At 41.1% G+C, this 17,331-nt stretch overlaps 2 protein-coding genes and 1 non-coding gene across 3 annotated transcripts; 1 reads left to right on the plus strand and 2 right to left on the minus strand.

The window, feature by feature from the left end:
* Positions 1-83: 83 nt before the first annotated feature.
* On the minus strand, positions 84-156 carry TRNAA-CGC. The gene has a single exon. It is a non-coding gene; the product is annotated as a tRNA-Ala (tRNA).
* Positions 157-1,117: 961 nt separating this feature from the next.
* LOC9323952 lies at positions 1,118-1,954 on the minus strand. Its single transcript, XM_002887843.2, has one exon. The coding sequence runs from the start codon at positions 1,545-1,547 to the stop codon at positions 1,203-1,205; it is 345 nt and encodes a 114-aa protein (XP_002887889.2). The 5' UTR covers positions 1,548-1,954; the 3' UTR covers positions 1,118-1,202.
* Positions 1,955-11,907: 9,953 nt separating this feature from the next.
* Positions 11,908-12,603, plus strand: LOC110224178. The gene has a single exon (XM_021009967.1). The coding sequence runs from the start codon at positions 12,075-12,077 to the stop codon at positions 12,513-12,515; it is 441 nt and encodes a 146-aa protein (XP_020865626.1). The 5' UTR covers positions 11,908-12,074; the 3' UTR covers positions 12,516-12,603.
* The last annotated feature ends 4,728 nt before the right edge of the window (positions 12,604-17,331 follow it).

A 17,331-nucleotide genomic window follows, 5' to 3' on the forward strand; every position in this document is an offset into this window, starting at 1 on the left:
TAATGACCCCTAAAAAAAAAGATCGGACGGTTGAACTTGAGAGTTATATTATTAATTCACAAAATCAACAATTTAATTAAAAATGGAGGTGCGGGGAATCGAACCCCGTGCCTCTCGCATGCGAAGCGAGCGCTCTACCATATGAGCTACACCCCCAATGTCTGTCAGCTAATATAATTGTTTTTATTTAAAAGTTATTAAGTTACATATCTATATATAAATGAATTATTTAAGTGTCACTTATCAATTAATATGTAAATGATATTTATTTTTTCTTGATTCTTGTACTTTGCAATCGATATTGATCATTGATCAATAAAGAGATTATATTCAACTATTTTCCTTATTTTCCGTAGACTCTCACGAATCGATTACTTTTGCCAAAACATTCATATCCTTGTATAAAGAAGCGGGATTCAAGTCAAGCGTAAAGAAATCTGCCATTTCAATACCTTAGATCCTAATTGGAGGACTAATCCCTCTTTACTACGGTGGATTCATATCGGTTTGGAGGACATGACTGATCATTATCTCCTTAGTAGTTGCGGCGATGAAGATCGCATTCGCCTACATATGGACCACTTCTTATGGTTTTTGTGTGGTCAAAGCATTTTATGTGGTTGTGGTAGAAGTTTTCGGTATCCTTTTGGTAATATGAGCCTTACTTCTATACCTTGTCTTTTTTTTGTCAGCTTAATATTTTATTATATTCGTAAGTGGATATCTCTTCATATATTATTCTAAGAACTGATGAGAAAACGAGCGAACACAGTTTGAACCGGGAATCCATCATTGTCAATCGAGTTGAAGACTTAATTATGGTTAATTTGTTCGTTAATGTGGATTTAGTTCAATTTGTTCCTTCATTATGTTTTGCTTTTACGTCTTTTTACAAAGGATCTAATAATCACTTTCAGTGAAATTCCTTAATTATGTTTTGCGTAATAGTTTGTCAAAAGATATATGACATATATACATACACATATATAAATATATATATGGTATAATGGTACGAGATCGATCTCAAAGTAGTCTAACAAAAATGAATATCGATCTCTATCTAAAAATGTGATGAGCAAAAATGTTATATAGTTCTGATTATCGTGATATAAAACAATGCATCTAGAACCAAAATCAATATATGATGATCATCATGATCAAACTCATTTTTATCAAAAATAGAACACATCTTTATACAATCTTCATCTATCCATTTCCTGGACTTCTGGACACTCCACAATGCTCTCTAAAGACGGTTCCCATGCCATCGACGATGGTGATGACAATGATGAAGCTCTTATGATCCTCTTCTCTAGCTCTACCATAACATCTCTGGTAATCATCAAGTTTCCATCATGATTCCTATTCATCTGAAGCAAAAACATGTCCAATTCATGTCTCGTAAGCACTATCTTCACCTTCATCCCACCATGACCATCTCCATTATCATCACCATCAAGTTTGAAGGACTCTTTGGCTCTTTCTGTCACCTCTATCTTTCCATCTTCCCCTTCTCCTTGCAACCATCTCTCCATGCAATTACCCATTAACACCAAAAACAAAATATGACAAATTCAATCTCAAAAAGAAAGGAAAAAAAAATCACAGATTTGCTTCTCTTTTTCTTTGAAAATAAGTGATTGACATGAGTGTGAAAACACATGTATATATAGAAGGTCAAATGATTAAATATCAATCAAATCTTTTTTACTGATTTGTCTTTTAAAAGCCTTTGAAAATTCCCAACGAATCTCATATTCTGAGTGAAAATGACATATTTGAGAATTTTAAAGTCAAAAATGTAATAAAGAATATGAGTATATGTTAAAACTTAAAACTTTATGAATTATTTTGCATGGAGTCTAAGTATTGACACACCATTTAAAGTATCGTATTATCGCTGATCCATCAAATGGTCTGAGAAATACTAAATAAATATACAAACTTTAGACTACATATATATATATATATATATATATATATATATATATATATATATATATATATATATATATATAAAAAGACAACCGTTAGGTTAATGTCGACATCAACCGTTCGGAACCTATTGCCCGACAGTGTCACGGACACAATGCAAAGACTTTTGAGAAGCTGCTATTAAATTAACTTGATAACAATATACTTATTTACAATTTAACATTTTTAATTCGAAACCAAAAAAAAAAAAAAAATCTATGCAATAATAAATATTTCAATCTTCAGAGACTTTTTCTTGTTTTATGATTTGTTTTCGTCAGTAGAAATTTCCGATTCACGTGCTTTGGACCAAATGTGAACACTAATATATCCTCAGGAATTTTACCTACACAACCACTGATCATTAATAGAAAAACTAAATTGAGTTGATTCTTTTCTTATGTACCCATAGGAATTAACGATAATTAATTATGTGTATCTTTTTTTTTTTGTCATCCGAAATTAATTAGAACTCAAAAGAGCCATTTCTGGAGAATATTGTTTACATATGTGGTATGTAGCGGTTCTGCACGAATCTTTCGTGCTAGATTATCCGCTTTTACATTAGCATTACGAGAAATTAAAGATAAAGAGAAGGATGAGAATTCTTCCTTGTCGCTCTGAAATTCCTCCAAGTACACTGAAAACGCCGGCCATTCGGTTGGAGAAGACACCATCTTCACCAGATCAGAACAGTCTGTAAGGAACTCTACCTCTTGATTATCTGCACCAATCATACACTTCATCGCCCAGAGAAGAGCCTCGAATTCTGTATGTAATGGAGATAGACTTCTACGGAGGTTGTCAGCTCCCATGGTTGGCGGCTCTCCGTTTGATGATGTACAAAACCATCCTGCACCGGAGAACTTATCACTTTCTTTCCACGATCCATCCACAAAGCAACGACATCCAGAATAATTCGAATCAAGTGAAGCATCCCCCACTCGAGAACGATTTACCAATTCCACAATACCATTAGTTTCATGATGAAGCACGATTTGGGCTGACTGCCACAATTGTGCTTCTTTTTCTGCTAACCGTAATACCTCGAACGGATCTTTATCAATATTTTCAAAGGTTTTTTCATTCTTTGCTTTCCAAATATACCAGATAATCCATGGAAAGGCTGAAGAATCAAATTCCGAAGGTATTCTCCAAAATAAATTGTCCAAATTCGCAAAAATAGATTCCGTTGGAAAAATTCCCATTGCCGTAGGAATCTGGGAAAGTGCCCAAACCTGTCGTGCCGGGTGGCATTGAAAAAGTGTTTGATTGATTGTTTCCACTGGTTCGCCACATCTGGCACAGCTTGTGTCATAATCAATTCCTCTTTTCCGCAAATTTTCCGTAACTGGTACACAACCCGTTAAGATTTGCCACAAAAAGTGATGTATCTTAGGTGGACACTGCACTTGCCAAGAATGTGCTTTTAACGGTTTGATGTCTGGGCCAATCAATGATAAATTGGTCTCCAACTTTTCTAACCTTGTGGTATGATATCCCGATTTGACTGTATATTTTCCAGATTTTGTAAAATGCCAACCTAGTGTATCTTCCTTAGTTGGCGCACCCACAGGTAGGGCACTTATTAGGACGACATCTTCTGGATCAAAGATCTCCTCTAAGAGAGCAATATTCCAAAAATTCGACCGACTATCTATAAGATTGCTAACTTTTAACAATGGGTCAACACGTGAACCATTACTCTTTGCTGGTCTCGGGAATTGAGCTGGAATCCAGGGATCCTTCCAAACTGAGATGGATGTCCCCGATCCGACCCTTTTGATAAGTCCTTTATTAACCAGAGATCTAGCTGAACAGATACTACGCCATCCATATGATGGGGAGTATGATTTTATATTTTCCAAAGGATTGGATTTCCGAAAGTACCGCCCTTTAAACACCTTCGCGAAAAGAGACTCTGGAACCGTAATCAACCGCCATAATTGTTTGGCTAATAGAGCTGAATTAAAATCGTCTACATTGCGAAAACCTAACCCTCCTTCCGATTTACTATTGCACAACTTGTTCCAAGCCATCCAATGCATACCTCTGAAATCCCCATTTGAACTCCACCAAAATTTAGCAACCGCACTAGTAAGTTTAGAAGTGATTGTTTTTGGTAGCCTGAAGCACGACATAACATAAGTTGGTAATGCTGCAGCTACCGATTTAATCATTACTTCTTTCCCACCTTTCGATAAAAATTTTGCCGACCATCCGTTAATTCTTGTTTGCAATCTATCTCTGACAAAAGAGAAAAATTTTGTTTTAGATCCACCCAAACTCTCCGGCAAACCGAGGTAAGAGCCCATCCCACCGATATTAGTGATTCCCAAGGTAGATTTTATTTCATCCTTGATATCCTCATCTACCTTATGTCCAAACTGAATCGAGGATTTTAAAAAATTAATCTGTTGTCCTGAGACTGCTTCATACTTTTTTAAAATCCCCAAAATTACCTCACACTGGTCCTTATTTGCTTTACAAAAGAATAAACTGTCATCCGCAAATAACAGATGTGAAACCGAAGGGCTTGCATTTGCTATTTTAATACCCGTAATTAGTTTTTCCCTTTCTGCTTTCCGAATATTCGCAATTAGCACTTCTGTACAAAGGATGAATAAATAAGGAGATAACGGGTCTCCTTGTCGTAATCCCCTTTCTGGTACAATTAGTCCTCTAGGTTGCCCATTAAGGAGCACTCTATATTGAACTGTTGTAATACACCACATTATCCAGTTAATCCATTTCTCGCAGAAACCTAATTTTTTTAGAACCTTCTCAACGAAAATCCATTCCACCCTATCATACGCTTTACTCATATCAGTTTTAATGGCCATGAATTTTACCTTACATGACGGGTTAGTTCTCAGCCCATGAAACATCTCTTGTGCAATAAGTATATTATCTGAAATCAACCGTCCTTCTACAAAAGCCGATTGTGTTTTCGAAATAAGTTTTGGTAAAACCATTTTAAGTCTTTGACAAAGAATCTTCGATATAATTTTATAGCCCACATTGCATAGACTTATAGGCCGTAATTCCATCATCCGTGTCGGTCTTTCCATTTTTGGAATCAGACAAATATTGGTCGTATTTAACCGTTTGTCGAAAATTCCATCCTCTAAAAAAGAATTAACCAGAACAAGAAGATCTGATTTAATTGTAATCCAAGCTTTTTGAAAAAATAAGGCTGTCATGCCATCAGGCCCTGGCGATTTTTCTGGATGCATCATAAATAGAGTTGTTCTCACCTCACTCTCTGTAACAGGTGCCGTTAGAAAATTATTAACCTCATCCGTAATCAGACTTTGTATTTCTGCCAAAGACTCCTCAAAAGCCTCAGGCTTACTTGTAGTAAACAAATCCTTAAAATAAGAAACCGCTATATTTTGAATATCTTTATCCTCTACATACCAAATCCCGTTTTCATCATGCAGCCCCGTAATCCGATTCCTTGCGCGTCTTTGTTTTGTTAGAGCGTGAAAGTACTTTGAGTTATCATCTCCTAGTTTCATCCAAGAGCACCTACTTTTTTGGTACCAGTACAATTCCTCATCTCGATAAGCTTCTTTCAACCGCAATGTTAATTCCGTAATCTCCTCTCGTGATCTCCTGTCATCAATCTGTGCCACATGTAATTCCGATTTAAGTTCCTCAATTGTTTGCCGCCCATAAGGAGTTAGTTCTTTCCTCCATTGTGAAATAGCCCGCCTACAATTATTCAACTTTTCCACGAATTTTCCTTCTCCTAATTCAGAATCCGAATTCTAGCCATTTGAAATTGCCTCCATTAATCCTTCCTTTCCAATCCATCTCTTGTCAAACCGAAAGCTTCGTTTCCCACGTCGTATCTTATCCAATAACGAAGCTACCACCGGTGAATGGTCCGAAGACACCATTGGTAAATATTCAACGAAAGAGTTGCAGAATAATTCATGCCAATCTTCATTCGCTAAAGCTCTATCCAAACGACACCGTATTGGTTTTTTATCCCGCCAACCCCGCCAGGACAACCAGTCTCCGATATATGGAAATTCTAATAGACCGCAATTTTGAATCATTAAATTAAAAGGGATAAACGAAGATGCATGTCGTAGAGTACCACCTCTTTTCTCATGATTTCCTGTTAACTCATTAAAATCACCAATTAAAAACCAGGGTGTATCCCTAGTCAACCCGATACGCGTCAACCATTCCCAAACTTGATCTCTATTTTTCGGAACCGGGTCACCATAAACAAAAGTAAGATGAATTATTTTTCCTTTTACCACAGCTTTAACATCAATTAACCGATTACATTCATAAACAATAGAAACATTAAAATCATTATTATAATAAAGAGCTAAATCGCCACTACAACCGATAGGATCAACCGTTTTTAAATTTTTATAACCAAAATGACCAATAAATTTTTCCATAAAAAAAGAAGATTGTTTTGTTTCTGAAAGAAACAAAAAATCTGGCCGGTGTTGTTTCCAAATGTCTCGAAGATAACCGATAGTTGCCTTATTCCCGAGCCCTTGACAATTCCAACTCAAAACCTTCATTAATCAACTCTGTATTTTGGCGGGTTGCGTCCACCCGTGAAGCCCTTCACCGTGCCATGGTACGTCGGGTTATGGCCTTCATTCCCATGAAATCCCAAATTTTGCAACCAGAATCTCCAATACCAAATCCCAAAAAAATACTTTCCAAAAACCCAATACGGGACCAAATGATCTCCGATATTGAATAACAAAGATATGAAAACATCTTCCCAAATTGAAGATGATGAAACAAATCTTCAAATTTGAGAAACCATCAAAGAATAAGTGCGAAAATTCATCCGCATTAACTCCGATTGTGATGAATCCTCCTCTGTCTTTGGAATAAACCATTGCGATCCTCCATTGAAAGCCTCCACATCAAAACCAAAAACAACCAAAGAGAACCATATATGAAAACCATATCCATAGGGTACGACCATTAAGATCAACAAATAAGAACCAAAACTGAAGCAATACGCGAACAAAGCAAAACTAGACCTCATTGTTGAGTTTAGAACCCACGATTCTACCACCTCATCACCAGCGCCATACAACACATAACCCTGAAAAAAATTTAGATCCTTCAAAACTCCACGACTTGACCGTTGTGGATGTCGGATTCACACACTCAAGTATTTTTGTTAATAGGGAAGATTATTCTTGAGGGACAAAAAATAAGAATGTAAAAAGCTTATGAATTGCTACAAAAATTGCTATAGTATTTCTTGCTTCGAAGAAAAGGTCCCCTTTACATGGCCATTGGCCTCTATATTTATACATAGAAAAACGACATTTAAATGGCTAATTAAATACAATTATTCTCTCTTAAATGCGTCCGTTTTGATCTTTGACTTTAATGCTTAACGTTTGAATTTGAGTTGACTCTGATCTTCATGGGTCTCGCCTTTTGCCCCAAGTGTTCTTGAACCGACTTACCCGTGTCTTCTACACCGAACTCATGTCGAAGCGCAGTCACTTCGGATTCTCGGCTATCACCACTTCGACCGTTCCTTCGGCTCACGGGTCCAATGGGCTTTATCCTTTATGGGCCATTATCTTGACTACGTGGCAATCTTTGGTTGGTCTCGGACTTCTGGTGCGGGATCCGACACCAACAATTAGCCCCCCAAGTTTTTCGAAGTGCTATTCCAATTCGGAGGACTTTAAATGCTCAAGTGACCAAAGATTGCGCTCGAGAATCTTTCTGATTTCCCGCCGAAAATCTCATCACTCCTTTAATTTCGGCACTAGCCATTTTTTAACCGAGTGACATCTGTCATCATTATGACCGTATATTGATTAATTACTATTAAAACGGGAAAAAACCTTCCCACTCCCCACACAACTTCTGAGGCGGTTCCAGCATTTAGTTTGTGTAAGGTAACTTCTTTTCATCATCATTTTCTACTTTTATGCTTTAATCGAAACTCCTCTCTTCTCTTTCCTCGCCGATTTTCTCTTTGCCGAAACTTGAATTTTTCATTCCTCCGAATGACTTCTGATTCCGATAGACCCGAGTCTCCGTCTTTCGATGAAAGGCGTTCTAGTAATGACGAGTGCACCCGCCCTAATGATATTGCTGGTCCGCACTACAGAACCACCTGCACCCTTCAATCTCTCGAACGATTGAGGGAGCTCTGCCGAATTCTACTGGGAATTATGGCGGAGGCGCAGATAGCCGATCCCACAGAGTCCCCAAAATGCCATCGCGATGGTTACTTCTGTGTGTACGAGATTTATTTCAAGGGTTGCGGATTAACCTTCCCGCTTCCCGAAGCCCTGGTTCGGTACTTGGCGGTTCTCGAGATCGCTCTTCCTCAATTAACCCCCAATCTTCTCCGAACCATACTTGGAATTATAATAGTAGCGGCGGAAGCCGGATACATTATAGGGGTCCCTGAGTTGAATGAGCTTCTAAGCGTGAGAAGTTCATCGAAGAAGACAGGATATTTCTCGGCATACCCTAATGCTAACAGGAACGTCATTTCACATCTTCCAAACAAGGATGAAAATTGGCATCACCCTTGGTTCCTGATTAAGAAAACCCCTGCTTCGATTGGAAGTCTATCAGATTTACTCCCATCGAAGTGGTCCGCGAAACCTGGTAGAAATTAGGTCGCATACATCTTTTCCGGTTGTTTTATTATCTTTATTGACTGAAACCGTTGTTTCATTTCCCAGCTTTCGTCGCTTCCACTCTCCCATCTGAAGAGTTCATCGAATTCTTCAAAATAATTCTCGAAGGGGAAACCCTTTGGAATTCTTTCACTCTTGAACGATTCCTAGAAGCTAACTACAGACTCAGGATGAGTCCACCGGGTCAACTTCACCAACTTCCGCCTCCTCCCTCAACTCAGGGGATGTCATCTCGGGCCCTTGCGGCCAAGCGTAAGGTGCTTTCCAAGCCGATGGCTGAGGCTTGCGAGGAGAAGAAAAAGTTTCTCGCGACTTCTATAGAAAAGAAGGACTACAGTAGGACCCTGCTGGTTGATGATGGCAGCATCGAAGGAGCCAGATCCGTTGCTTCTTTCAGATTAACTCCTCGTCGCGATCGTCGTGACTCACATTCTCCTCGGAGGGACCGATCTCCTCGCCGTGATTCACCTCGTCCTCCCCGAGATGATTTTAGCAACGAACCACTTAAGAACTTGGTTCGCCGGAAGAGAGACAAGTCCTCTCGTAGTGATTCTTCCCCGCGAAGGGAAAAGTCAAGGGCCCGAACTGACCGTTCACCTCGATCATCCCCTCCTACTGAACCAATGGGTCCTCCACGACCGGTTGATATGTCTTCCTCTTCCCAGCCCGACAGTGAAAAGACTGCCCGGAGCGCATCTCCAAAAAAGGGAGATTCTGAATCTCGAGATGCTTCCTCGAGGTTAAAGCCTGCTCTTGTCCCTCAAGTCAAATCGCTTTCAGGTTTGGTGGTTTACACAGTCTTAAAAGTTTTTGTCTCTATTCAGATTCCGATTTTTACAACTCTTCTTCCTTCGCAGCTATGGAGAAGGAAGGCAGCGTTTTCCGATGCTTCAAGACCCGATCGGGTTCGATCTTGCTAGACTTCGACAAGTGGCGCCCTGACATTCGTGAACGCTATTTGCTTCATGCTCATCATTCATCTCGGGTTAATTCCACTTTATTTTTCCGATTATGCTATCGTTCATCGAAATGACTTACCATCCCGATTTCATGCATAATGGCAGGCTAACGGTGAACTTAATGACATGATTGAACATTATGAGGGGCTGGTCCTTGGTCGGGAAAAGGAGATTGACGCGTGGAAGAAAAAACTTTCTGCTCTTGAGGCCGAACTAAGCTCTTCTACCGGCTCCAAGCACGATCTGGAGGACAAGGTCGACAATCTAACATCCGAGCTGGTGAAGATAAAAGGGGAGCTGCAGGACCAGTACGACCAAAATTTCAAACTCCAGGATGAGCTTTCTGGTGTTCAGGGTAGGCTTCACGAATCCGAATCAACCGCTGATTCCCTGAATAACCAACTTATTGAGCTTAACGCGAAGTATAAGGCGATCGCCAAATTGCGTGATTCTGAGTTGGCAAAGTCGGCATCGAAAGCCAGAAAGGAGGTTAAGGGACGCGGGATGGAGTTGATCCAAGGAGCCATCCGCTTCATTCAAACCGAGAAAGCTAGGTCAGATCTGGAGTCAGACATCAAGGAGCATGAGAGCAATCTGATTTTGTTGGATCAAATCCATGAAACAGATTTCTCCGAGGTACAAGAGAGGACCGAACTATCGGCTAATCTTTCTGAAAAGCGGAGTCGCTTGGCAGCTCTTCCTACTTCGACCTTCAACCCGCAGGACTTCGAGGAATTCTTCACTGAATCGCCTCCTATAAGTGAATCGGGTCTAGACTGGGCAGGTAACGCTTGGCTCCTGACTCTTACTACCTTTTCCTCACCTTATGTTTTTTAAAATTGACTAGGACTGCCCTTCCCAGGTTCAAGTGAGACGGAAGATGTCGTCCCACCCGAAGTTCCTGCTGCACCGGAGGTCACTCCGGAGGATGGTTGTAATGTAGAGGGCGGACCAAGAGCTCCATCTGACCAAGCACCAGTCAAGGAGGTGAATGAAACTTCGGTTGCTGATCCGGAGTCCGAGGTGGATATCACTCCGTAGTGGTTGCGTCCACTTTGAATTGGGAATTGTCCCATTTATTTTAAAACTTAATTTCGAACTTGTCTTTGCCTAAGGAGGCTTTATTATTTCTTTTGAACAAGATATTTGCCTGAGGAGGCTTTTAAACCTTTCTAGGTTTTGACCCCAAGGGGGTTCGGTTAAAATTATGTGCGGGTTTACAAAGTCCGCTTTTAACCCTTTGTGGCCTTGTGGTTATGCTTTTGAGATTTTTAGGCTGATCAGACCTTTCTCTTAAGAATGCGAGAACTGAGCTCGGCTTAAAGCGAGTTCCCCACTTCGGGTTTAGTAAACTCGGTAAATTTATTGGGCTTGGGCCTTAGAAAATTTTATAGTTAATGCGACGGTTGCTCTTTCCCTTCTTATTTCTTAAAAGTAGGAAAACGGCTCGTCTTTAATGCAATAACTGCCTTTTCTCGATTTTCCAAAAATGGTTTAAACCACCCGGGCACACTATCATTATTGGATTTATGGTTCCAAGATAAACCCTAAACCATTATAAATAAAGGCTTACCTACCTCTAAGCTTTCTTTAAATACGATTTTAGAATCTTACTTAAGAAATATTACGAGAATGGAAAACGAAAAAGTAGCCCCCATTGATCCCGACAGCCCATTATTCTTGTCCGGCGACGGCTTTGAACCGGCCGGCGTTCTTTTCCCTCACGCCGTCTTTCACTTTCCTTCAAAGGAGAAGAAAGAGGCTTGCGACTTTATTGACTAGGTTAATATCTGTCGTCTTTGATTAAAAGCTTTTTGTTTCATCTTATTCATTCATCTTTATGCTAGGTTGCCGACAAACACCGTTGCTTGTGTGAAGAGAGGCAGCGGCTAGGCCTCAAAAGGCAAACACTCGAGGCTCGCATTGCTCGGGTGGAGAGGAAGATACGGGCTTTGGAAAGTGACCCCTTTCAATGGGAATGGCGGAACTTCGATTCTGTTGCTGAGATCCCGAAGATGCTACGGATGTATCTCCGTGCTAGAGGAGTTCCGGGTCCTGTGAATGCTCCGGTCCATACCGTTCCATCTGATAGCGAGGAAGAAGACGAAGAGGAGGCCAGCACCAGTCGGAAACGCGTTCGGGATTGTTCCGAGGTGGACGCCAAAAACGGCGATGAAGGAGCCTGTTCCTGAGCCTCTTCCATAAATGTTCTCTATCCTTTCCACTCACTTTGAACTCATAATGGGCTTCGGCCCTTTTTTTTTTTATTTATGGAAACATTTGCAACTTTCCTTTCTCTTCAAATATTCTCGGAGATGCGTCTTTTAATGCAGGATTGGTTTAAGGGCATAAATCTCGCCGCGAATCACTCCATTTCCGGGCTGAATCTGCTGCTTGCTAGGGACATGAAGTCCCTATAAATTACAGCTTCAACTTCCCTTTATTTCTCACTATTCTTCTCACTTCTGCAGATATGGATTTTAACCTTCGATGTTCGGAGTCTATGCCGGACTTCTCTAGGATCGGAATGATGGACGAAGATGTTCCAGATGTTCCAAGTAGACGATCTTCTCCACTTCGCGGCTTTTTCAGATCTCAGATCCGAGCTCCATGCGCTTTGATCAAGAACCTTCCAGATAGAGACCAGGAGATTGCGATGGCCTTTATCAAAGCGCTCGCAATTCAACACAGGAAGCGATCGCTGGAAAAGAAAAAACTTCGGAAGAAGATTCATCGAATGCAGCGCAGGGTCACTGCGATATCAAGGGATCTTCACATCCTTAGTTCTCACCCCGGAGAGTGGATTGAGCTCGGAATCTCCGAATTTGCTCGTATCCCGGATTGTATGATGCCAGTTCTTGATCTTGCTGGTCAAGGAGTTCAAGTGTTCTGCTCTCCGGGAGGGTTTTCCTAACTCGAAGTGTGCGAAGATCGACACTTTGTCTTGTTCGTTTGAATAAATGTTTTGCTTCCAATCTCTTGTATGTTCGCATAGCCGAACCTTTACTTTAATACAGAAATAAAACAAATTTTTATTAATAGCTGAACTCGTTTCCGAGCTGCCTACGTACCCATTTCGGGATCAAGCCACACCGTAGTTCATGTACATAAAAAATGCATGTAGCTTTAAACATAAAACTTCTTTAGGTTGATCACATTCCAAGGTCGCTTGACTGGCCTGTCTTCTAAGTCTTTCAATCTATAAACACCGTTCCGAACCACTTCGGTAATAATGTAAGGTCCTTCCCAATTAATACCGAGTTTACCGGTACCTTCTTCTTTTTTGTTGTCAAAGACACGCCTTAACACATAATCTTCCACGAAGAACGGCCTACTTTTAACTTTAGAATTGTAATATCGGGCTGTTGCCTGCTGGTAATTCTGAATCCGAATCAAAGCTTGATCACGCCTTTCATTTATGGTATCTAGTGAATCATTAAGCATTGCTGAATTTTCTCCCTCATTTAATGGTGCTTCTGTTCGGCGAAGTCCGGGCACGTTGAGTTCAGCTGGTACTACTGCCTCCATGCCATAAACCAAAGAGAATGGAGTTTCTCCGGTAGGTCGCCTAGGGGTTGTACGATAGGCCCATAGGACGGGTTGGAGTTCTTCGTACCATCCTCCCTTTAGATGATTCAATCGTTTCTTGAGATTGCTCAATATCGTCTTGTTCGCGGCTTCAGCTTGACCGTTTCCTTGCGGATATCGTGGAGTAGAGTAACTGACTTTGATTCCCCAGTCCGCACAAAAGGCATCAAACTCTTGTGAAATGAATTGTGGCCCGTTATCGGTGACTATTTCATACGGAACTCCATGTCGACATATAATATTCTTCCAAATGAAAGTCTTTACCGCCGAATCCTTGATGCCAACATATGCCTCAGCTTCAATCCATTTCGAAAAGTAGTCCGTCAAGACCAAAAGGTATTGTACACCTCGAGTTGATCTATGTAATGGTCCAATGATGTCCATTGACCACCTCATAAACGGGTACGGGGCGGAGATGGAAGAGAATAACTCCGAAGGTTGATGGATCAATGGTGCATGGAGTTGGCAGCGCTTACATTTTTGGGCAAATTTAACACAATCCGTGATCATAGTGGGCCAATAGTATTCCATTCTTTTAACTTTAAAAGCCATAGCTCTTCCTGATGAATGACTCCCACATAATCCTTCATGCACTTCGCTCATGACGATTTCGACTTCGGGCCCAAAAATGCATAATAGGTAAGGGTCACTGACACCTCGTCTATATAACGCATCCTTTGATAGACAAAATTTCGCGCTAACGATTTTCATTTTCCTGGCCTGCTACTTATTCTTTGGGAGCTCACCTGTCATGATGTAGTGTTTTATTGGCTCCCTCCAGTCAGCCCCCCAGTCTTTAGCCGGAATTTGGTCAATCTTGTGAAATACTCGGGGCTCTGGCTCGGGATGTTCGTTTGGTTCAAGAACGTCCCCCTCGATTAACGGCTCGGTTTCTAATATCGTTTCTGGAATCACATCTTCTGCTAAGACAACGGATTCCTTGTTAGATGTGTTTGATCCCCTTGACTTCCTCCGTTTGTTGGGCGGAGGTTCGATCTCTGATTCGCCACGGTCACGTGCCGCTGCTCGAGACCTTGTAACGACGAGGGTTTCTTTATTGTCTTGAATGCTTCGCTCCGAAATGCATTCCACTGGAATAACTCTTTTCAACTCAGGATCTGATGTTGACGCCAATGCGGCAAGTGCGTCCGCAGTTGTATTCTCCCCCCGAGGTATGCGGATTAATTCGAATTTCGAGAAATTTTTAGATAGATCCTTCACCACTTCGAGGTACGCTTCCATTCTTGAGTCTTTGGCTTCATAGTCTCCATTAAACTGGTTAACTACTAACTCCGAATCGCAATAAGCCAATATTTCCTTAGCTCCAACTCCTTGTGCCAATCGAAGTCCGGCAATCAGGGCTTCGTATTCTGCCTCGTTGTTGGAGGCATTGAATAACAATCGGAATGACTGTTCTAGAATTTCTGATGTTGGAGACTCCAACTTGATTCCCACTCCGGATCCTTGCTTTGTTGAAGACCCATCTACATGTAATTTCCAAGTTTGGTTCTCCGGTTGCTCTATTGTTCCAGGTATTGGTAGCTCGGTCAAGAAGTCTGCTAAAACCTGAGCCTTCATACTGATCCGGCTCTTGAATTCTATATCGTACTCGCTTAATTCCACCGCCCATTTCGCCAAACGTCCGGACTGACTTGGACTATGAAGTATTGTTCGGAGTGGCTGGTTGGTTAATACTTCAACCGGATGGGATTGAAAATATGGACCCAGCTTCCGGGCCGAAGTCACCACCGCGAGTGCGAGTTTTTCCATCATTGTGTATCTGGTTTCCGGATCCGTCATTGACTTGCTTACGTAGTAAATTGGTTTCTGTTCCCCACGGTCCTCCCGAACCAAGACTCCACTAACCGCATGGTTTGAAACCGACACGTACAAATAAAGTTTTTCATCTGCTTCTGGTTTGGATAGTATAGGTGGAGTGGTTAAGTATGCCTTAAGCTGCCCAAAAGCTTCTTCACACTTCTCGTCCCAAAGGAATCCTTTGTTTCCTTTTAGAATTTGGTAGAAAGGTAACGACTTATCTGTTGATCTTGAGATAAAACGATTCAAAGCCGCGATCCGCCTAGTCAACCGTTGTACTTCCTTGAAGTTTCTTGGAGATGGCATATTTAGAAAAGCGTTAATTTGATTTGGATTGGCTTCAATCCCTCTTTCTATCACAATATAGCCAAGAAATTCTCCGGATGGGACTCCGAATGTGCACTTCGCCGGGTTCAGCTTCATTTGATATTTATTGAGAATATCAAAACATTCCTCTAAATGCTTAATGTGATCCTCTTTCTTTAATGACTTAACCAACATATCATCTATGTAGACTTCCATTGTCTTCCCGAGATGATTATGGAACATTTTGTTAACCAACCGTTGATAAGTTGCTCCTGCATTTTTCAAACCAAAAGGCATCACCTTGTAATAATAGATACCTCTATCAGTGATAAATGACGTTTTTTCTTGGTCTTCGGGGTTCATCATTATTTGATTATAACCCGAGAAGGCGTCCATGAATGTTAACAGCTCGTTCCCAGCGGTGGACTCTACAAGTCGATCTATATGTGGGAGCGGGAAACTGTCTTTAGGACATGCTTTATTGAGGTCTGTGAAGTCGATGCAAACCCTATCTTTTCCATTCTTCTTCTTGACAACGACAGTGTTTGCTACCCACTCCGGGTATTGCACTTCTCTTATGGACCCTATTTTCAAAAGTTTATCTACTTCGTCATTTACTATATTTGCTCGCTCCACTCCGAGCTTTCTTCTTTTTTGTTTCACCGGCTTGAAGCTTGGATCCACGTTTAGTTCATGACAAATTATGCTTGGATCTATACCAGGCATATCTGCCGCATACCATGCGAATGATGTTATGTTTTTTCTCAAAAGTTCGATCAAAGCTTCTTTTATTTGGCCAGTCAAAGTTGTCCCAATTCGAATTTTCCGGTCCGGTTTGTCTTCTTCCAACACCACTTCAATTACTACATCATCTTTTTTCTGCCCGCTGGAAACTTTTGTTCTTAGTCCCTCTTTTGCGGGCTTTGTTAATTGCTATTGAATCTTCATACGGTGGCTAGCTAGATAACACGTCCGTGAAGCTTCTTGATCTCCCCGAATTGTTTCCACTCCTCTTGATGTTAGAAATTTGATACATTGATGATATGTAGAGGGGACTGCTTTCATTTGATAAATCCAGGGAGTCCCGAGGATGATGCTGTAAGCTGCGGGCTTATCGAAAACAACGAAGTCCACGATCTTTGATACCTTTTTGGCAAGGACCGGTAGCTTGATTGTCCCGAAAGACATGGCTGACTCACTTGTGAATGCAACTAATGGGGACGGAGGCCCCACTATGTCCGCCCGACTAATTCCCATTCTTTCTAAAGTACTTAAAAAGATCAAGTCGACCAAACTGCCTGTATCTATAAGGATCCTTGATACTTCGAAGTTGGCAACGTCAAGGGTAATGACTAGAGCATCATCATGAGGTCTTTCGAGGTGCCGCGTTTCTTCTTCATTAAATGATATTGATGCACCTTGAAAATCGACTTCTTCGCTCAAGCTTGCTTTGAGTAGGACATTTCGTCTATGTTTCTTGATGGAGCTTATCGATTCTCGACAAAATTTGGAACCTCCTAGAATAACATTGATCTTACCCTTAGAATTCTTTGGTTCTTCCTCGTTGGTTAACCTTGGTCTTTTGGAATTTTGATCTTTGGAATTTTCCTTTGCTTCGTGGTATTCCTTCACAAAATCTTTTATATCGAATTTGGAAAGATCTCCACTGGCCCAAAGCTCTGCGAGGTGCCTTTTAAGAACGCTACAATCCTTGGTTAAATGTCCGGTCATTTTATGAATGTCGCAATATAAACTTTCATCACGGACCCAAGTGTTTGATCTTCCTTTCCCTTGGAATTGCTTTCCGACGGTACTGTTGAAGGGTTGCGACCCAAATTTCTTTGGTCCTTTGTTCTCCCTGGGTTTGAACTTCTTGGTAAGGACGGTGATTGCCGGCTTCTCTTGCTTATTTCTTTTGGCAAAACTTTCTTTTTCGTCCTCTACCTCCATCCAGTTGTTTGCGCGGAAGAGTGCATCCTGAATTGTGTCTGGTTTATGAAGTATTAAATCTTCTTTAA

The sequence above is a fragment of the Arabidopsis lyrata genome (genome assembly GCF_000004255.2).
Source record: "Arabidopsis lyrata subsp. lyrata unplaced genomic scaffold ARALYscaffold_2, whole genome shotgun sequence".
NCBI classification, from domain to species: Eukaryota; Viridiplantae; Streptophyta; class Magnoliopsida; order Brassicales; family Brassicaceae; genus Arabidopsis; species Arabidopsis lyrata.